The 23,481-nt window shown below is 36.7% G+C and overlaps 1 protein-coding gene across 4 annotated transcripts in view; it reads right to left on the minus strand.

The window, feature by feature from the left end:
* The window catches only part of VWA8 (von Willebrand factor A domain containing 8), a 445,644-nt gene that overhangs the window by 120,902 nt on the left and 301,261 nt on the right, over positions 1-23,481 (minus strand). For all 4 annotated transcript variants that reach the window (XR_005211207.1, XR_005211206.1, XM_037800501.1 and 1 more), the window contains exons 34-37: positions 22,799-22,953; positions 16,300-16,495; positions 7,869-7,950; positions 3,928-4,132 (exon numbers count right to left, since the gene is read on the minus strand). Coding sequence is in view for 2 of the 4 variants with exons in the window: in XM_037800501.1 (XP_037656429.1) it covers positions 3,928-4,132; positions 7,869-7,950; positions 16,300-16,495; positions 22,799-22,953 (638 nt within the window). In the remaining 2 variants the exon portion in view is untranslated. The remainder of the gene's footprint in view (positions 1-3,927; positions 4,133-7,868; positions 7,951-16,299; positions 16,496-22,798; positions 22,954-23,481) is intronic.

The following is a 23,481-nucleotide window of genomic DNA, read 5'->3' on the forward strand; positions in this document are numbered from 1 at the left end:
ACCAACTTTTGGTGATATTTATCCTTTCTATTGTTTTTTTGTTCTCTATGTCATTTATTTCTGCTTTAATCCTTGTTATTTCTTTTCTTGTACTTGGTTTAGGATTGGTTTGCTGTTCATTTTCTAGCTTCTTCAGTTGATCCATTAGTTCTTTGATTTTGGCTCTTTCTTCCTTTTTAATATATGCGTTTAGTGCTATAAATTTCCCCCTTAGCACTGCTTTTGCTGCATCCCATAGGTTTTGGTATGTTGTGTTCTCATTTTCATTCGTCTCTATATATTTAGCAATTTCTCTTGCTATTTCTTCTTTAACCCACTGATTGTTTAGGAGTGTGTTGTTTAACCTCCAGGTATTTGTGAATTTTCTAAGTCTCTGATGGTTATTGACTTCTAATTGTATTCCATTGTGGTCAGAGAATGTGCTTTGAATAATTTCAATCTTTTTAAATTTATTGAGGCTTGTTTTATGTCCCAGCATATGATCTATTCTGGAGAAAGTTCCGTGAGCACTAGAAAAGTATGTGTATCCTGGTGATTTGGGATGTAATGTCCTGTAGATGTCTGTTAAATCTAATTCATTTATCAGATTGTTTAGGTTTTCAATTTCCTTATTGGTCTTCTGTCTGGTTGATCTATCTATAGGAGAGAGTGATGTGTTGAAGTCTCCCACAATTATTGTGGAAACATCAATTGCTTCCTTTAGTTTTGCCAATGTTTCTCTCATGTATTTTGTGGCACCTTGATTGGGTGCATAGACATTTACGATTGTTATTTCTTCTTGCTGAATTGCCCCTTTTATTAGTATGTAGTGGCCTTCTTTGTCTCTCAAAACATCCCTGCATTTGAAGTCTATTTTATCTGAGATTAATATTGCTACACCTGCTTTCTTTTGGCTGTAGCTTGCATGAAATATTTTTTTCCATCCTTTCACTTTCAATTTCTTTGTGTCCCTGTGTCTAAGATGAGTCTCTTGTATGCAACATATTGATGGTTCATTTTTTTTGATCCATTCTGCGAATCTATATCTTTTAATTGGGGAGTTTAATCCATTTACATTCAACGTTAAAACCGTGAAGGCATTTCTTGAATCGGCCATCTTATCCTTTGGATTATGTTTGCCATATTTTTCCCTCTCTCTATTAATATCCTTTATTGTACCCATACCGAATCTCTTTAGTACTGAACCTTTCTCCAAGTCTCTCTGTCCTGTCTTTGTTTCTCTGTCTGTAGGGCTCCCTTTAGTATCTCCAGTAGGGCAGGTCTCTTGTTAGCAAATTCTCTCAGCATTTGTTTGTCTGTGAAAAATTTAAGCTCTCCCTCAAATTTGAAGGAGAGCTTTGCTGGATAAAGTATTCTTGGCTGGAAATTCCTCTCTCTCAGAATTTTAAATATATCGTGCCATTGCCTTCTCGCCTCCATGGTGGCTGCTGAGTAGTCACTACTTAGTCTTATGCTGTTTCCTTTGTATGTGGTGAATTGCTTTTCTCTTGCTGCTTTCAGAACTTGCTCCTTCTCTTCTATGTTTGACAGTGTGATCAGTATATGTCTCGGAGTGGGTTTTTTTGGATTTATTCTATTTGGAGTTCGCTGAGCATTTATGATTTGTGTATTTATGTTGTTTAGAAGATTTGGGAAGTTTTCCCCAACAATTTCTTTGAATACTCTTCCTAGACCTTTACCCTTTTCTTCCCCTTCTGGGACACCAATGAGTCTTATATTCGGACGTTTCATATTATCTATCATATCCCTGAGGTCCATTTCGAGTTTTTCAATTTTTTTCCCCATTCTTTCTTTTATGCTTTCATTTTCCATTCTGTCATCTTCCAGGTCACTGATTCGTTGTTCAACTTCCTCTAGTCTTGTACTATGAGTGTCCAGAATCTTTTTAATTTGGTCAACAGTTTCTTTAATTTCCATAAGATCATCTATTTTTTTATTTAGTCTTGCAATGTCTTCTTTATGCTCTTCTAGGGTCTTCTTGATTTCCTTCATATCCCGTACTAGGGTCTCATTGTTCATCTTTAGTTCTTTGAGTAGCTGCTCTAGGTGTGTCTCTTCTGGTCTTTTGATTTGGGTGCTTGGGCTTGGGTTATCCATATCGTCTGGTTTTTTCATATGCTTTATAATTTTCTGTTGTTTTTGGCCTCGTGGCATTTGCTGTCCTTGATAGGGTTCTTTTAGGGTTTGTAGACCAGTTGAAGTCCTTATCTCTAATTTATCAGATCTACAGCTTCGTGGAGTACACTTTCTCTAACTAACCAGCAGGTGGCGTCCACGAGCCACCTGTTCTCCACAAGCCAGATCTCCCCTGCTTAGCCTTTTTGGTGAGTGGGGGAGTGAGTCTTGTGGGGCCCAATTGGTGTCCCAAGCTTGCGTGTGTAGTTGGTGTTGCCTGCCCTGTATGTGGGGCGTGTTTCTGGGCAGTCGGGGAGGGGGGGTGGCCCTAACAATCAAATCTCCCTGATGATCCTAGAGTTTTAAAGCTACTGCAATGGTCTAATCCTTCAGTTCAGTCCTGCCACAGTTTGTCTCTGCCACTGACCCACAAGTCTTTGGTATTGGCGTATGGCTCCTGAGACTTGCAAGTGGGCCCCTCTTCCAGGCTGTGCACCCCGGGTCCTCTGTTGAGGGATGACTGTGCTATGTCACAGGTGAGTGCCGTCCCCCCAGGGCAGTTCTGGGCTGCTGGGCTGTGTTGGGAGGCTCCCAGTCTGCTCAAATGATGGCTGAATGGGGCTCTGTTAATTCACACTGCTCCCCCTTCCCAGCTCTGGGACATTCAGCTGAGGTTGCAGGGAAGGCTAATGTCCACGCCCAGTTTAGTGGTGTGTGCCTGTTATTTGAAGCACTTCCGTCACACTGGGTTGTCTGGGGCAGCTCTGGGCTATGGGGCTGGCGATGGGCAGGAGTGTTTCCTGTCCACCAGGATGGTGGCTGTGAGCGGACACCCCCCTTTTCTTGGGAAGTTGTGTTGTTTAGTGAATTTTCTCAGCCACTGGATTATTGCCTTTTGTCTCAGAGCTCTCTTAGTTCTGCTCTTGACTTGACGTGCCCAAATTTCAATTCTTTGAAGCTTTCTGTATTGAGCTTCTTAGAGTAATTGTTTTAGAAAAAGCAAAAAGGATTTAAAAAAAAAAAAAAAAAAAAAAAAAAAAAAAAAAAAAAAACACGGCCCTCCTCAGAGATCTAATGGGTTATTGAAATGCTAATAGACAAAGCAACCAGGGCCATTAAGGAAAGGTGCCCTGGGCAGAGAGATCAGCCTTGCTTCGGGATTTGCATATGCGCCTCAAGGCCTGATCTCCGCCCTTCCCCTTTCTGTGTTCACCAGAACTCCAAAAATCCTCTGCTTTTACTTTGGAGCTTCTCGTGTTGTTTTCCTTCTATGCCCGTCTCCTCTCTGCTGGGCTGGCTGCTCTCAGAGTCTCTGGTGTCTGGCCTCAGTCTATCTATGGTTGGAGTTTGAATCAGTAGAATGAGTTTCCGATGAGAGCAGCCACTGCAATTCTCCCTTCTCCTTCCTGGAGCTGACAGCCCCTCCTCCCCCGGGACTGAGCCTGGCAGGGAGGGGCGCGGGTCCCCTGGCCGCAAAAACTTACAGATTTCGCTGATCTCAGCAGTTCCACGTTTTCATGAGTGTTGTATGAAGTATGCCCAAAGACAGATTGCTCTGTGGTGTCCAGTCCACGCAGTTCCTGGCTTTTTACCTACTTTCCTGGAGGAGTAACTAAAACATACAGCTCACCAGTCTGCCATCTTGCCCCGCCTCTGATTCGTCCTTTTCTATTATGAATCCAAAAATTACTTTAGTGATATAAGCAATAATATTTGAATTGTTGAGCCAGAAGTTTTCAGTACAATGCCATTTGGAACTAAACTGCTACCTGTATGTGCATCCCTAGGAGGTGAGGTTGGTTTAAGTGGTACCTGTATATGCCTGTCATCTTCTTGTCCAATCATGTTTCTCCATTCCATGAGCGATCGCTGCAGATGTTCAAGGCCAGTCTCCCAAAGCCTGACGCACCCTCCCATATCAACAGTGACGACGCCACCTTTGCCCCACTCAGCAAGCAGCGCGTCTGCGTCCGTGATGGTGGAGAGCCATGTGGTGTATGGTGAGAGAGATTCTGATCTGAAACAGGAATCCAAAGGAAAGGTAACTAACCATACAAATAAAGCAGGGTGGATGGTACCTTACATTTGCAATGTTCTTTACTGCTTAAAAACATACATTTATGAACATTATTCTTTCCTTTATACCTATCTAACAGCACAGGAATGCTATGAGGACCTATTATGAGCAATGCAGGATTAGAATATACTGGAGTTTGTTAACACGAGGTAGGACAGTAAAGAAAACAACAAAAAACAGAAGACTATTTTAAGAAAGATACTTTTATGATCAATTACAGCATGCAATCTATTGGTGGCCCACATAATGAAATTAGTTTAAATTGATTTAGGTTCATTAAACTTGTGATAAAGAATTCTAATAAACTGTATTACAAGATAAGATGCCAACGGATCCACCTGTAAGGAACAAAAATACATTATTGCTATTTATTGATTATTTACAATTTCCTGTCTTTGTAGATGCAAGATGACAGGAGCTTTCATTGTCAAGAAGAAAAGCACTTTATACCAACTCTTACCTCACACACCCACAGTGCGGGGCTAATTCCTTAGGGGCTAATGTCGGTGCTGAAACTGATGTCTTATTTATGTGTTTCAGTTGCTTTTGTATTTGATAGTTTCCTTTTCTAACTTGGAAGGCTGTATGGATCCATAATAAGGAATTCAATATTTCTTGCATTATATATTTCAAACATACATATCTCATGTACTACATATTTCTGAAATACATAGTGATTTCTAGGAATGTGGCTTTTGCCTAAAGGGACCAACTGTATACTTTTTTCATCTGAGTGTAGCTCTCACTATTCAAGAGTAATAAGAAATACAAATTCTAATTACCAGTATCAGCTCTCTAAATGTATCTGATATTTTCTATATGAAATAAATGGTCTAAAAGGATGCTCTGATCAGGTAACAAAGCCTAATAAACTAACAAAAGTAGATTTGGAAAAACCACCATATATCAGATAAATTCTTATAATGTACTAAAAAGATAATCAAGACTATTTTGACCTTTTTTTTCAGTCTGCCTTTGTTGATACTAAACACAGAGTAACAAGGTCAGCTACTTAAGTCTCAGAAAATGTTTGTATAAAGAGGAAGAAAACAGGATTGGGCCATGTGTTTCAGCAGTACTTGATCGTATTTCTGGGAGGACTTCAAGAAGGTAACATTTACTATTTACTAAAGAGTTTATCTCCTGGTGCTTTAAGCCACATTCCTAGAAATCACTATATATTTCAGAAATATATAGCACATGAAATATGTATGTATGTTTGAAATATATCATGGAAGAAATATTGAATTCCTTGTTAAACACATATGTGCCTTAAGAAAAAAACCAGGAGATTCAGATGGTAAAGTAAAGAGCTGTTTAAGAAAACTGAAATTTATCCACGTGAAACTATCATGTTGGGAATTCTGCTTCGAGCACTTGAGATGCATGATTCTATTGAGTATGGTATCTACTGGTTGCATATTTAACTCTCTATCACAAAACTAAATTTACAAGGGCAGGTTCTTCAATATGTCAGAAAAATGCTGAAGAATTCACATATTTTAGTACAATTTGCATGCCAGGTCTAGAGTATCTTCTTCGCTTTTTATTTTTAATGTATGCTTCCCCTAGAATCACAAAGTTTTTAAGGAACACATAGAATTATAGTAGAGTAAAACCTAGATTTATAGACATGCATATGCAAGAACTAGACAGTTTCATTTTACAAATGCAAATAATACAAAAATTTAGGAAAAATCTGTGAGGGCAAAAGTGATATATTCATTTTGGCCCTGGAATTACATGCAGTTTTAGTGTTTTTTATTATTTGAAGTTAGCCAGCAAATGGAAAATTCCTGATATCTAGCAGAATGCTAAATTCAAACAACCAGCCACACAACTGAAATCCAGATGGGTCATTCCCTTGGATTATATATATGCCAAAAATAGCAATAGTTAATTTCAAGAGAAACTCAGGGTATACCAGCAATGAAACAGACTCTAAATCATGTGGCTATTGAGCATGTCCAAATTGAGATGTGCTAAAAGTGTAATACACATCAGATGTCAAAGACTTAGAAGAAAAAGAGAATAAAAAATATCTCATCTAAAATTTTATATTGAAAATATACTGAAATGAAAATATTTTGGATACACTGAGTTAAATAAAATATATTATTAAAATTAATTTCACCTGTTTCTTTTTACTTTTTAAAATTTGGCTTCTGAAAAATGCAAAATTCCATATGTGGCTCACATTAGTTTTCTATTGGACAGTGCAGCTCTAATGAATGAATTATGGTGGCTGGCTGGCACTGGCTGTATACACAGCTGCTCTACCAGATACTCTTTCCATGGGAAGTATAACATGCTGTTCCTACAGAAAGTTAAAGAGAAAAACACTGAAATAAAAAGTTAGGGTTAATGAGGAAGAAATTAAGAGAAATATTGGAAAAACATTATGACTGCTTTAGAAATGTTATTTTTTTAAAAGAGGTACTTCACTTTTTTTTTTTTTTAACTGGAACTACAGTATATTTAAATGAACATACAATTAATATAGAAGAAGGAATTTCCCCAAATGATTAAAAGCCATTTTCCATTAAACCCACACATTAAGTTGTTCCAAAAAGGCATACCTATATATGTTAAATCAAGAGAATCTATTTCTTCGAATAAAGCTTTCGAATTTCCTGAACCTAATTAAAAAGTCCTAAGAAATGAAGTTGTTTCTGAGTTATTTTGTACTGTCTTGCTAAGCTATTTCCTTTCGGGGGCTGGAGCGGCCTGCGGATCTGCTGAGTGACTGACAGTTCCTGTGACCCCGCCTTCCTCCAGGCCCCACTGCTTGGGACACTGGGTTTAATCACTGTGTTGGGAGGGTCAGCCACCTTGTGAAGTGAGGGAGAAGATGCCGGGAATGGGTGCAGTCTTGATCTAGAGCACACCAGAGAGAAACAGTGGATGAAGGAGGCTTTGGCCCAGGGGAGGGGGACAAAGAAAGAAATAAGAGGAAGCTAGGCTAGGTAGACCAAAGATGGGGCACGCTGGATTTGAGAGAGGCAGACACGGAATGGGTGCAGCAGAAAGGAGAGGCGACAGGTGAGGACACCTTTATTCTTCAACAGAGGGGAGAGAGAAAGGAAGGCCGGAGACAGCATCACTATTTCTGCCTTTGCATCTTGGTCTAGCTAGTTCGCGGCGTTGCTTCCTTCGCTGGACAATAAGCAGTGAATGGGAATGAGTTCCATTCTAAATCTCTGGAATTCTTTGGCTACTCTATAGTTTTCACGACTGCAGAGCATAGTAACATGCTGAAAGACAATATCAAATGAATGCTTTTTAACCTCCTTTGACATTTTGAACATATTTACCTCAGGAAACTATTATGTAAAGTTAACAAGTATTGAAATCTCTGCAATGCTAAAAAGGCTATTTCAGATACAGAAATACTTTCATCATTTAAACAGATCAAACAAAAGAGGATGAGGGCTTCAAATCAACACTGTAAGACTTATACCTATGTAACATTTGAAAATTTTTCAAAAATGAAAATAAAAATGCAGGTAAAGCATAGAGAATAAAAGCAAGATATAAACTGTAACTGGAAAAAAAAAAAAGAGGCACTTGCTAACTAAGGAAACAAAAAGTACACATTTATTCAGAGTACTCAGTAAGAATTCACTCATTTTCAATCTAACAGACCAAGCTAAGAGCAAAGGTGAAAATGGATTACCTTGGAATAGGGATGTATCGGAGTTTCTTGGACTGAAGATCGGTAACTTCTATATAACCAGCTTTTTGTGGAGGGGTAACATCTGCAAACAAGTCATGATATGAGCTGAGTATTAAATTACTGCAAGGTACCAAAATAGGACCGAAAGAATGCTTGAATGCTGCTGAAAGTGGAATGAAATTATCAGTAGCCTAGGGTAGAACTCTGGGATCCCGTTGACAGGGTACTGGGGCCACAACCAGCCTCAAGGCTAGAGTTCAGAATTATTTTTCTCTCAAGAAAATACAAAGATTGTCAAATAGGTCATGATTCTGTTCTGTCAGAAAACAGACTAAATTCTTTTCATTATCTTTCATAGCCTCCCAAGGTGGATCAAAGTTTCAGCACTTGCAGTTTACTTGCAAATATTTCTCCATCTGCATTCTGTTTTCCCCTCCAGGAAGTCAAAACAATGCTTAGTGGTTTAAATGGGAGAAAGTAAAATGTGGTGGAATCAGCTCCCACTTTGTAATCAGACTAACCTGGGATGAAATCCTGGCTCTGACAGTGTCTAGGTTCTACTGGTCCTAGCTCTTTGAGACCTCTTTCCTCATTTGTAAAGGGAGCGTCTAAACATCATAAGGCAATTTCAGGTTAAATGAAATTAATTAGTACTAATTTCTAGTTGCTCAATACACAGCAACTAACATTATTAGGCTCTTCAAGACGGGAAAAGGTGAAATGAGGATAAGGCAGTGGGAGGAGGACTATGGGTTGTGGGTAATCTGAAAAGTTGCGAGAAAGGAGAGGGGAAAGAGATATGGGGACCAGAGCCTCCATCAACAATTCTGGAGTTGGTTTTCCACCAAATTCCAGGGATTTACTAGCTTGTTTTCCACAGCCAGGAGTACCAGCATCCCTGTCATCGTCACTACGTGCCACCACCGTGTGCCTGAACTATGCTTAGTTCCTTACAGAGTATTTTTAATGCTGACCACAATAAAGAATTATGATTCCTGTTTCACAGATGGAGGAAGCTGAGGTTTACAGCAGCAATGTGGCAAGGTGACCTGCTTGAGGTGATGTAGCTGGGAGAGTGCTGGGGATGGTCTTTGAACTCAGGCCTTTCTGGCTTTGAAATCTATGCTCTGTCCTCTTCTTTCTCGGCTCCTACCTGATCTGTCCCCAGAGCAACAGCTGTGACTCTTGTCCACTAAGACTTACAAAAAAAAAAGAAAAAAAAGAAAAAGGAAAAGAAAAAGTTGCTCCTATCTTAAACCCACACAGTGAAAAGATTTTCATGTATATAAATGTATGCATATGTGTATACACATGTAAATGTATATATACGTGTGTGTATGTATATATATCTTATTACAACTTCTGATTAGAATGAGATATCCACAAAGTCCACACTAAATTTACTAAATGTAGTTTAAAATAAACAAGAAACTTGGCATTTTAATTTCAGGTTTGCGTCAAAAGTTTTTTAATAGGCTATCTGAAAACTCAAAAGCTCTCTTATTTATTTATTAAAAGTTTGAGCATACTTTGCATCAAACACTGTACTAAACACTGGGAATGAAGAAAAAAAAAGAGATGTGGTCTCTGCCTTTGGGGAGCTCACAGCCTAGAGAAGTGAGTTCCTTTTTTTTTTTTTTTTTAAAAATGATTGTTTTCCCTTGGGGATTCCAGGGTGGGAATCATTGTCCTAGGAGGAATCAGATATGAGCCCAGTGCTAGGCAAGGGGTAGTCCCAGGAGTCTAAGGGCTCAGGAGGAAGGGAAGGGAAAGGAAGGACATGCCATGTCCAGGGATGGCAGGGAGCAAGAAAAGGGAGTTGTTGTGGTAATCTAACCACCCAGCTGGACTGGCTGTGTCCCACCCACACAACGGCCATTCCTGTAAAACAAAATGCTTATCATAAGCCATGCGCTGCCTGCCCTGGAAAGTGCTGCCTGGGATATTAGGTCAATCTTGGCTGAGGTTTTGTACCATGTAATCATTTTTGACAAGACCTGCTACTAAAACCTAGCTGAAGTAAGTTGAATTATTTATACACCTGGTTCTTTGCCAAAAATGGCCAGTTATTGAAGCAGTTGGGATAACCAGAGCTGCCTAGCTAACCAACTTAATCACATTTTGGCTTGCCACTTACATACATTTTTCCTAAGTAGTCGTATTAAGTTGAACAGCTGTGACAGCAAAGTTAGTCAACTTATTTTAAGGTATCTTTTTTTGCTACATTTCTTTTCTTTCATTGTGCAAATCAATTCTATAGCATAAAGAGGGTAAGAATATGCAATACTGGCTGTGTCTACTATTTCAAGAAGGAGAAAGGAGGAATTTTACTCCTAGTGCTAAAAAAATATTTTCACAGATCAGAAAAGGGAATTTGTGGCTACAAAGCACTTCAAAAAAGTGTAAGAGTGAAGGAAGAGGTGGTGGTGACAGTCAGCACTTGAAAAAGAACCAAAGTTAATGTTACTGATTTGAAAATAAATCAGCTCAGAAGACATGAATGAATATTTATAAAATAGAATCCAAACAGCTGGTAACTCAGGGAGTAATACATATCAGCCTTTATGAAACAAATCAGTAGAATTTTTCTGCTAGTTAAAAAAAATTAGGTTTTGGGTTTTTTTTTTAATCACCAGAGAACACAGACTCCACAAGCGACACATACATGGTCAATCGATTTTCAGTAGAAGTCCAAAGGTAATTCAGTGGAGAAAGCAATGGAGAAATCTTTTCAGCAAATGGTGCTGGAAAAATAAATATCCCCTCATGCAAAAAAAAAAAAAAAGAAAAAAAGAAAAGAAAAAGACTCTTAATCCATATCTTGTACCATATTAAAAAAAATTCACTCAAAATAGATCATAAACCTAAATATAAAATATAAAACTGAAAACCTTCTAGAAGAAAACATAGGAGATTTACCCTTAATCAAAATTAAGAACTTCTGAGCTTTAAGACAGTTTTAAGAAGAACAACAACAAAACCACACAAGCCACAGACTGGAAGAAAATGTTTGAAACGCACACATCTGATACTGGATTTGTATCTAGAATATATAAATAAAACTCAAAATTCTTACTAAGGAAACAAATAACCCAACTGAAGTCTGAGCAAAAGGTATGAAGAATTGTTTCACTAAGGAGGATATGTGGATGGCAAATAAGCACTAGGGAAAATCCAAATTAAAACCATGATGAGAAATCACTACATATGTGTTAGAATGGCTACCAGCTGCAAGACCAACACAACTGGAACTCTCAATCATTGCTAAAAGGAATATGAAATGGTATTGCCACTTTGGAAAACAGTTGGGATATTTTATCACATTGTCCCCAAATGCCATTCCTAGGTATTTAACCAAGTGAAGCAAAAACATATGTTCACTCAAAACCCTGAACACAGGAAGGATTGTGGGAAGACGGTGGAGTAGGAAGCTCCAGGAATCAGTCTGAATCAACCACCTTGAAACCCCGGAGTCCAGTGGAACAATGGGCAGCACCAAGGGAGGAGGGGGAGGCAGAGGCTGGTAAAGAGCATGAATGTCCCGCTCCCTGCAGCAGCCATCATCCCCATCCCCAGCTTTGTGGCAGCCACCAGCAGGGACTGCAGCTCAGGCTCCTGGCGCACTGCTGGGGCCAGGGTGAGCCGTAAAGACCTAGTCCTCCAAACCGCGGGTGTGTGCTGTCTGATCACTGATTACTGCTTTTGATAGCTATTACAGATTGTTGGAGCCCAGCTCTGAGGGCAGCAATTGCTCCAGTCCTCCTCAGGAAAAAGTGGCAGAGGAATCTAAAAGACAGTAACCTTCCTCCAAACAGTAAAAGGGCTGAATAAACAGGGTAAGTGTTGAATCACTAAAATACAACTTCAAAAGCCGTAAAAGAAGCTCCTGGCACCCTTGCTGTTCCCTCCCTCAACCAATTCCCAAAGCAGAGTAGAGCAGCTTGCTCTCCCACTGTGGTTCTCTGGTCCTGTTCCAGAGGGGGCAGAGTGGCCCATGGGTGCATACTGGGGTGCATGTATGTCAGTGCAACCTATCCGGTGGAAGTCTGAAGGACTGCGTTGGGAAACCTGTCTTGGGTTCATCCTTCTAGAGTTTGTCCTGAGGACAGAGAGTGGCCTGCAGACAGCTGGAACAGTGTGAAAAACAATTAAGTCAAAGTAGCCTGTGGCAAAGGACTACCTGCATTAAGTCACGCAAGAGAAGACTCAGAAGGGAGTGAAAGTTTTTTCAAAGAGAGAAGAGGGGGCTTTCATTGGAACTCCTTTAAACTGTAAATGGGAAAATTTCTAAGGCCACCAGCAAGCACAAGCCCAGAAAAAGAAGCAGATTCTGTGGCTCCACAGGGAGAGGCTCAGATAAGACAGAGAGGACCCTACACTTTGCATTTGCCCCAACTGACCTTCTTGATAGGAGACCACCAGCCAAAGAAGAGTCAATTTGTAAAGACTATGAAAGGTGCTTTTTGCTGTGGTTTGTCTGGTTTGATTAGCACCTGGTAGTCAACAAAATCTCTGACGTATCTTTAGCTGGATACAAACTTAAGGAACAGGCAGCTCAGGGACTCAATGCCAAAGTTACACATTAAAATATTAAAATATAGTATCCAATAAAAGATTACAAGACAAACAAAAAACAGGAAATGATGGTCCATCCAGAGGAACAAGAAAAAATTCAGAAACCCATCAATGAAGAGGATCAGATTTTGTACTTATCAAAGACTTTGTAACAATGATCCTCAATATGCTCAAGGAGAAAAAGGAAAATACAGGAAAGGACTTAAGAATATGAGGGAAAAAATGAATGAATCATACTGGAATCTCTTTGAGATTCTTAATAGGAACCAAACAGAAATACAGGAGTTAAAGATCACAATAACTGAATTGAAAAATCCCCTAGAGGGTTTCAACAGCAGATTGGAGGTAGCAGAAGAAATTATCAGTGATCTCTAAGTCAACACACTTGAAATGATTCAGGCTGAAGAGCAGAAAAAAAGAATAACAAAAAGTGAACAGAGCCTAGGAGACCTTTGGGACACCATCAAGTATAGCAATATATGAATTATGGAGTTCCAGAGGGAGGAGAAAGAGAGAAAAGGGCAGAAAATATATTCAAAGAAATAATGGCAGAAAATTTCCCAAATTTAACAAAAAACATGAACATGCACATTCAAGAAGTACAATGAACCCCAAAGAGCATAAACACAAAGAGAACAAATGCCCAAACACATAATAATCAAACTGTTCAATGCCAAGGAGAAAGAGTTCTGAAAGCTGTAAGAGAAAAGCAATGAGTTATGTACAATGGAATCCAATGAGATTAAATGCTGATTTCTCATCAGAAACCACAGAGGCAAGAGGTCAGTGGCATGAAACATTTAAAGTGCTGAAAGAAAACAACTGCCAACCAAGAATTTTATATATGGCAAAATTTTCATTAAAAAATGAAGGAGAGCAAAGTCCCCTTGAGGGACTAGGGGAAAATATGGAAAAATTAAATTTCCTGTGGAATTCTTGATAGTCCCACAAGCATTAGGGGATCCCAATTTAAAAAGTCAAGCCCTCGATCTTGGGGCTTGCCCTTATGAAACATTCCTGCAAAGAAGAAGCTAAGCCTACTTATAATTATGCCTAAGAGCCACCCCCAGAGAACCTCTTTTGTTGCTCAGATGTGGCCTCTTTCAGCCAACTCTGCAAATAAACTCACTACTCTCCCTCCTACATGGGACATGACTCCCAGGGGTGTAAGTCTCCCTGGCAATGTGGAACACGACTCCCAGGGATGAGAATGCCTTCTTGACCAAAAGGGGGAAGAGATATGAAACAAAACAAAGTTTCAGTAGCTGAGAGATCTCAAATAGAGTCGAGAGGTCAATCTTGAGGTTATTCTTACACATTATATAGATATTCCCTTTTAGTTTCTAGTGTTTTAGAATAGCTGGAAGGAAATACCTGAATCTGTTGAACAGTAATCCAGTAGACTTGATTCTTGATGATAACTGTATAACTATATAGCTTTTATCGTGTGACCATGTGATAATTAAAACCTGGTGACTGACATTCCCTTTACCCTGTGTATGGGCAGATGAGTAATAAATTAATGAAAAAAATATAAATAATGGGGGGGAGATAAGGGGTATGGGATAGTTTGAATGTCCTTTTAAAAATTTTTTTTCCCTATTTTGGAGTAATAAAAATGTTCTAAAATTGACTGTGGTGATAAATGCACAAACTATATGATGATACTGTGAGCTACTGATTGTACACTTTGGATGGATTATACCATGTGTGAGTATATCTCAATAATAGTGAACTTAAAAACTGAGGGAGAAACTTAAGACATTCCCAGAAAAACAAAAGCTGAGGGAGTTCATTACCACTAGACCTGACCTACAAGACATGCTAAGGGAGTTCTAGACAGAAAGAAAAGGACACCTGACAGTAGATCAAAGTGGCATAGAGAAATAAAGATCTCTGGTAAAGGTAACCACATGGGTCATTATAAATGTCAATACTATATTGTATCTTTTGGTATGTAACTCCACTTCTTACTTCTTACAGGTACTAAAATGCAAATGCATAAAAAGTAATGATAAATCTATGGTTGTACATACAATGTAAAAAGATATAATTTGTAATAGGTACAAAAACAAAGGCCAACTTCATCCTCATACAAAGCCAGATAAAGACATCACAAGAAAATTACAGATTAGTATCTCTTATAACTTAGATGCAAAAATCCGCAACAAAATACTAGCAAACCAAATCCAACAGCACATTACAAGAATTATACACTATATCAAGCGAGATGTATCCCAGTTATGCTAGGGTGGTTCAACATAAGAAAATCAATTAATGCAATACACCACATTAACAGAATAAAGGAAAAAAAAATACATGATCATCTCAACTCATGCAGAAAAGGAATTTGACAAAATCCAGCACCCTTTCTTGATAAAAACACTTAGAAAACTAGGAATAGAAGAAAATTTCCTCAGCATGACTGCTGGCATACTCAGTGGTGAAAGACTGAAAGCTTTCCCTCTAAGATCAGGAACAAGACAATGATGAGCACTGTCATCACTTGTGATGGTTAGGTTCATGTGTCAACTTAGCCATGTGATAGTACTCAGGTGTCTGGTCAAGCAAGCACTGGGCTAACCATTACTGTCAGGACATTTGTGGCTGGTTAATAAACCAGAAGGCTGCAGCTGTGACTGACTACATCAACAAAGGGTGGGTCTTCCACAATGAGAGAATGCAATCAGCTGGATTTAATCCAATCAGTGGAAGACTTTTAAGCGAGCCAGATAGAGGACCTTCACTTCTTCTTTGGCTAGCCAGCAAAGCATTTCCTGAGGAGTTCATCAACACCTTCATTGGAGGTGCCAGTTTGCTGCCTGCCCTATGGAATTTGGACTCATGCATCCCCACAGTTGTCTGAGACACTTTTATAAAATCTTACATTTATAGATCTCTCTTGTTCATTCTGTTTCCCTAGAGACCCCTAACTAATACAACTTGGTACTGGGAGTGGGGTTTGAACCCATGCAGACACATTCAGAGATTCAACACAATCCCAATCAAAATTCCAACAGCCTTCTTTGCAGAAATGGAAAAGCCAATCATTACACTGATATGAAAGTGTAGGGACCCCGGATAGCTAACGCCATCTTGAGAAAAAGATGAGTTTGGAGGACTCACATTTCCCAATCTCAAGCACAGTAATCAAAACAGCATGGTACTGTAACAAGTACGGATATATGGACCAATGGAATTGAATAAGGGTTCAGAAATCAGCGCTCAGATATGGCCAACTCATTCTAACATAGGTGCTAAGACCCTTGTGCAAATCCAGGCTCTGTTGGTCACTGGCTGAGTGACTATGGGTGAGTTATTTACTTCCCTATGTCAGCCTTTCTTAACATATATATCTAAGAGTATGCTAATGATCCCATGGGGTTCTGAAGTATAAGTTAATTTATATAAGGAAAAATGATCAATACAGGACCTGGCATTTGTTATGGACTAATAAATATAAGTTGATTTTTAGAGAACTGATAAGATAATCAGTCTGCATAAGTCCCTGACTTTCAGTCACAGGGATTTTAAGAAAAAAATCAGGCTGTAGTTTCTATGCCTAATATTCCACTCATTTAAAAAATCTCTTTGAAAGCTTGCTCTGAATAAAGTTATTGTATAGCTTGTAATGCAAATAAAGATGAGTTTTAACAGCAATGACTTCAACCACCTACCGTGTGAAGATGAGGGAGAACTCTCTAAGCACACAAGGGTCTTTTTAGCCACTTCTAGACCCTGTAAAGCATTATCCATATTTATAAATTTGCAAGGATAATGGTAAACTAAACATGCCCTACCCAAAGCAAACTACCTTTGCCCACCTTGGTATATTAGGAATTGCTAAGTTTCTTACCTCTTGGGTAGATATCTTTTAGAGGAACTTCTCCTGGGGGCAAAATTCTGACTATTTGATTGGTGTCTAAAAGAGTCACACAATTCCTTTGTTTTGGAGCCCCATTTTTCTTCTTTCCTCCATAGAATGCTAAGTCAGTGACACTTGGTTTCCTCAAAGATGACTGCCTTTTCCAAGAATAAACTTCACTAGGTGACTGGGGGAAAAAAAAGAGATTAAAGTAGTGAATTTCTACATACTGCATATATCACAACTTTTACAATTCAGCTCTATAAGGAGATACTAGAGGTAAATATATATTTCACAGGTTTAAGGAAATCAAATTATTCCTTAACTTTCTTGAATTTGGTACAGTAGTTAGCTGCCTCACCAATATTCATAATTTTCAGACAACTGTGAAAAATACAAATAAAATTTTCAAATTTTTAAATAAATCGTAACTAAAAGAGGGCATATAACAATAAAGTTTGTTAAAAAATAAAATGAACTCCTGTGTATCTACTATCTGGTGTAAGGAATCGACCAATACCGGTGCTTCTGAAGCCCCTGCAGTATCCCTTTCAAGCATATCTCTGTCTTCCACACATTTAACTCTTTTGGAATTTTGTGTTAATTCTTCCCTTGCTTTACTTTAATGTTTTGCCATGTAATTATGGGGCAATATATTGTTTAGTTTGCCAGTTTTTCAACTGGAATCACATTTTGTGTTTCTTCTAAGACTATTTTCTCTTTCTCAACTTTATGCTTATGAGGTTCAACATATTTTCTTAGGTTTATTACCATTCAAGTTTTACCTTGTGTGAGATACATGTTTATATTTTTGGCCTATTTTAAACACTTAGACTGTTTATTTTTCTTACTGATTTATAAGACTTGTTTAAATATTCTGGTAATTATTCTTCGTGTGTTGCAAATATCTACTCCAGTTTACAACTTTCTTTTTCACAGTGTGGTGTTCTTGAGGATAAGTCCTTAATCCATTAGGAATTTATTTCTATGTGTGGTATGAGGCAAGGATCCATGTTCATCCTTTTCTTACAGCTTTGCCCACTGATATGAAACACGATCTTAAAACACGTTTCCAATACGCATGCATCTGCTTCTGGATACTTCTTTCTGTTTCACTGCAGCTTTCTAGAAGCCTTTAAATTTAGTAGGGCAACCTCTTTCTGGTTCTTCATCAGGAATATGTTGGTTATTCTTTGCTCTTCCATAAAAAGTTTAGAATCAGATTGTAAAATTAATTTAAAAAAACACTTCCAGGTTAATTACTGAAATTCCATTACATATATAGGTCTATTTGGGGGAGAAGGGACATCTCCCTCTCTACTAACATGGTATGTCTTTTCATTTATTTAAGACTTGTTTCATGTTTATCAATAAGGTTTATCATTTTCTCTGAAAAGATCCTAACATATTTTGTTGGATTTATACTTGTCACTTTATATATTTTTTGCTATTATACATAGTATATTTTTAAAAATTGAATTTCTAACAGTTTGAAACTGGTATTTAGAAATACAAATGAACTTAAAAACATTTTTTTTAAATTATCATACAGTAAAATTTACTTTTTTGGATGTAAAGTTCTATGTGTTCTAACACATATATAGATTCACGTAACCATCAACACAATTAGGATACGGAACAGTTCCATTGACTCTGAACACTCCCCCCTGCTATCCTTTACAGTCGCTCTGCTGCCCTGAACTTCTGGCAGCCACCGATCTTTTTCAGTCACTACAGCCTTCTCTTTCTGAAAGTGTCATATAAATGGAGCTAGACAGCAAGTAATGTTTTGACGTTGTCTTCTTCCATTCAGCCCAATACCTTTGAGACTGATCCAAGCTGTTGTTAAGTATCAACAGTTTGTTCCTTTTTATTGCAGAGTTGTATTCCATCATATGGATGTACCACCATTTGTTTACCCATTCATCAGCTGAAGGATATTTGGGGTATTTCCAGATTTGGGCTAGCATGAATAGAGCTGCTATAAATTTCATGTACCAATTTTTATGTGAATGTAAGTTTTCATTTTTGTAGGGAAAATATCTAAGAGTAGGATTGCTAGGACATATAGTAAATATATGTTTAACATGATAAGAAACTACCAGTTTTCCAGAGTGTCTATACCATTTTGCCAACAAATCTCTACAAAATGTATGGCAGTTCCATTTGGTTGGCATCCTTGCTAGTAATTGGTATTGTTGGTATTTTTAGTTTTAGCAATCATGGTTTTAATTTGCATTTCCCTAATGGCTAATGATATTAAGATCTTTTTTTGTGCTTATTTCCATTCCTATATCCTCTTTAGAAAAGTGTCTGTTCAAGTCTTTAGCTGTTGTTTTAATTGGGTTGTTTTCTTTCTGTCGAGGTTTGAGAATTTTTAAAGTATTCTGGAAACAACTCCTTTGTCAGATACAGGATTTGCAAATATTTTCTCCCAGATTCTACTTTATCTTTTCATTCTCTTAAAAGTGTCTTTTATAGAGCTCAAGTTTTTAGTTTTAATGAAGTGTAACATGTCAATTTTTTCTTTTATGGATTGTACTTTTGGTGTTATGTTTAAAAACTCTTTGCCTAACCCCAGATCATAAAGGTGTTTTCTTAGAATTCTGCTATCTTTTCTTAGAAGAATTTTATAATATTGTTTTATATTTATATCTGTAATTCACTTTGAATTAATTTACATATAAAATGTGAGGTTAAGGTACAGGTATTTTTCCATAGTGGTTTCCAATTGTTCCAATATAATTTATTGAAAAACTACACTTTTTCCATTGACTTGCTTTTGTTTCTTTGTCAAAAGTCAATTAGACATATTTATGTGCCTCTTTTTCTGGACTCTGTATTCTGTTTCATCAAACAGTCTTTCCCTTCATCAGTACCGTACTGTCTTGATTCCTGTATCTTTATAGCGAGTTTCAAACTTGGGAAGTATGCTCTACCTAACTTTTTCTTTTTCAAAATTGTTTTAGCTATTCTACTTCCATTATCTTTTTATATACATTTTAGAATCAGCTTGTCTATAATTACAAAAAATCATGCTGGGATTTTTATTGGAATTGCATTAAATCCATACATTGACATCCTTTGTATGTTGAGTCTTCCAATCAATGAACATAGTATGTTTCTTCATTTATTTAGGTCCTCTTCGATTACTTTCATCAACATTTTAAAGTTTTCAGCATACAAATCTTATATATTTTGTGCTAGATTTATACCTACATATTTTATTTTTTAGAGTAATTGTCATGGTATTAAAAAAAAATTGTTTCCACAATGTTGGTAGATAGATATGTGAAAGGCTTTTGAGTTTTAACCTTATATCATGTGACCTTGCTAAATTCAGTGATCTGGCTTTTTTGTGGAGGGAGGGGGGTTATATTCCTTGAGATTTTCTACACAGACAATCAAGCTATCTGTGATAGTGACAGTTTTGTATTTTCCTTTCCAATATGTATGCCTTTTTTTCCCTTTATTGCTCTATTTTATGCTTTCTGCATAGAAGCTGTGACTTCCAATTTAATGTTGACTGGAGTGATGTGAGTGGTCATTCTTGCGTTGTTCCCAATCTTAGGGAGAAACCATTCCATCTTTCACCGTTAAGTATGATGTTAGCTGTAGGTTTTTGGTAGATGTCTTTTATCAGGTTTAGAAAGTTCACTTCTATTCCTAGTTTGCGCTTTTGTTTGTTATCAATGTAGGTTGAATTTTGTCGTCTCATTTTTCTGCATCAATTGATATGATCATGTAGTTTTTCTTCTTTAGGCTGTTAATATGGTGGATCGCATTGACTGATTTTCAAATACTGTATATAGCCTTGCATTTCCAAGATAAATCCTACTTTGTTGTGGTGTATTCTTCTCTTGATACATTGCTGGATTTGACCCAATAATATTTTGCTGAGAATTTCTGCATCTATGTTCATGAGGAATATAGATCTGTAATAAGTCTGTAGTTTAATTGTGCTATGTCTGGTTTTGATATCAGTGTAATGGTAGCCTTAAAAAATGAGCTGGGAAGTGTTTTCACCTTTTCTATTTTTTTGAAGATATTGCACAGATTTGAGTTTATTTTTCCTTCAAATATTTTGTAGAATTTGCCAGTGACACCATACCTGGAGATTTCTATTTTTGGAGACCTTTTTTTTTAAAAAAAAAACAAAAAACAACACTACACATTCATTCTCTAACAGCCATTAGATTATTCAGGTTATCTATTTTGATCTGTTTTATCTTGGATGAGTTTTAGTAGTTTGTGGCTTTTGAGAAATTTGTCCATTTCATCTAGGTTGTTAAATTTATGTAACTAGAATAGTTCTTGGTATTTGTATCTTCTTTTAATGTCTGATATCCCCTCTTTCATTCCTGATATTTATTTCTTCTTTCATTTGTCTTTGTCAGTCTTCCTAGATTTTTATTAATTTAACTGATCTTATCAAAGAACAAGCTTTCAGTTTCATTTATTTTCTCTATTGCTTTTCTGTTTTCAATTTTATTGATTCCTGCTCTATATTCATTATTTTCTTCTTTCTGCTTGCTTTGATTTTATTTGCTCTTCTTTTTCTAATTTTGCAAGGTAACACTTAAATTACTGATTTGATATCTTTCTTCATTTCTAATATAAGTAATTTAATGCTACAAATTTCACTCTAAGCACTGCTTTAGTTGCCTATGATGCTCAGTACAATGGTTAATAGAAGTCGTGATAGTGGGTATCCTCATCTTACTACTGATATGAAAAATGATGCTTTTAAAATTTCACTATTGAAGATGATATTTGCTGTAGAGTTTTGTAGCTATTGGGTATTAGCTTAAGGAAGTTTAATAAGTTTATAATAATTCAGGTGCCTCTGGTAACTCTATTAAAAAGTTAATAAGAGGTGATATACCTCTTTGGTGGTAGTAATATGAAGAACCAAAAGAAATTCACATCAAAACAGAAAGGCAGTATGGTATAGTTGAAAGAACACAGGTTTGAGGATGACCTCAAATCCCAGCTGTTTTACCTATAATATTTATGGCCTTGGGGAATTAACTTCTCTAAGTTTTTGTTTCTTAATCTATAAAAACTTGTCAAATTGTTGCAAAAAATTATAAGATTTGAAAGGGCTTAGAACAACACAGTGCCTGACTATTGCAGTATAGGTCAAAAAATAGGATCATCATTATAAAGTACTGCAAGGCTGCCTCGCTGACTCAAACCCTTGATTTAACAAATATTCATTGAACACCTCCTATGTGGTGGGTATGGGGGATAGAGCTCTTAATTTACTAGGCAAGGTCACTATTCTTACAGGCTGCAGAGGAATTCTATAGGGTTAATACTAATCATACTCAGGTTTTACTTTCTAACCTTTTATAGTAACATAATATTTCTATACTAATTTTTTCATTAAGAATAAAGTGATCAAATATCAAATTTTTTTAACAGCTCTAGTATGTCCTCTACTGATAGCAGCAAGTGTTACAGAAAGCATATTAAACACTTCTCTTTCATTCAATCAAGGCTGCTATAGTACTGTATAACAACATGTTTCATTTTTCAGTTATATAATATTATAGCAACTGTTTTTTGACTTGATAATTAAGAAGGCAGATGGCAAAGTCCTAAACCATGTATTACTTATTGGGTTTCAGCTTTCCAATGTATTATACCCTGAAGTAATCACCACTTATTAAATATATTACAATATTGAGGTATATGAATTTGGTATAATATCAAGCAGAGCCCATATTTTTATCTTTAAATGATTCTGTCATCCCATCTATAAGCTATAAAGGAAATTATGAAAATTAAATGTTTAATCAAAACACATGGAGCTACATCTAGGGTCATTAGATACCAATGTGGACTAAAATAACCTTTACATTTCATTTTCCCACATTTTCTATCAGGGGAAGATCAATTAGAAAGAGCCTTTCCTTTACAGATAACAGCAAAAGGGCCCATTTAAGTGAGAAATAAGTTGAGATCATCACCATTAATATAAAATCTCAATGTTGTAAAGATATAATAAATAAGAGCAAGCTCAAGAGGAAAGCATATTGCTACTCATGAGTGTTGACATATTTAATCTAGTGATGACAAACCAACAAATATAAATGTAGAAAATTCTATATGACATGCTATTTTATGAGTGTCAAACTGTTTTCCTTGAGAGGTTACATGAGCACACTTCAAGACAACATGACATAAAATCATCATCACTAGATTAAGCATTTAACTGTATCACATGAACTGTTACTTTTGAAGAGTACTCTTTTCCCCTTACTAAATGATATAATTACATTACACTTTAAGTGTTAATTTAAAAAAGTAATGAAACAATACAGGTAGAAATCATTTTTATGACTGATTTGGCATACAGACTTGATCTAAAATGTTTACCACAAAATTATTACATTTTTAATTACCCTTCAAATAGGCCTATAGATTATAGGCCAAATTGAAGGGAAGAAATATTTATTCAATAATTTAAAACACTGGTGCTTACCATGAGATCTGGGAACCCAACCACTATTGTAGCATAACTATTCTCATCTGAGAGAATTCGGTTGGGAGATGCAATCTTTTGTCCCACAGCTGAACTTAGATTTCCAGATGATAGTTGATCAGTTGAAACTTTGTGAGGTATGCTGAGCTCTATTTCTGAAAAGTGTCAGATAAACATTAGATACCATAAGCTCCTAAAAAGCTCCAGAATTAAGTTTTTGCAAGATATCATCTTTACCAATTCAAACAGAAAAGCCCAAGGTAAGAGAAAACATTTTAAATTAGATTCATGGGCTTTTTGTTTGAGAATATTTAGGTTATACCATCAAAGGCATCTTACCAAAGTGATTGCAAGTATTTATGGAATTTAAAATTTTAGTAGCAACAAATTTTATCATTAGTAGAATCCTACAGAAAAGATGTGAAGCTGACCCCAACTCAATGTTAGCAATGCTATATTTTAGATTTTTTTGTAAGTATTGTTTATCCCCCAGAACTGTGATGAATTAAGTAGAAATCCTGATGGCCTTGTGTCAAAAAGAGAAGATACTTTCTTCAGACTTGGAATCTAAATATATAAAAATTCTTATTCATCATTCAAAACAATAAAAAAAAAAAACAGAGCTTAAAAGAATGAACTTTCTTATGATGATATGAAAGATGGTAGATTCTTATTTATTATTT

The sequence above is a fragment of the Choloepus didactylus genome, chromosome 12, assembly GCF_015220235.1.
Source record: "Choloepus didactylus isolate mChoDid1 chromosome 12, mChoDid1.pri, whole genome shotgun sequence".
Lineage (NCBI taxonomy): Eukaryota > Metazoa > Chordata > Mammalia > Pilosa > Megalonychidae > Choloepus > Choloepus didactylus.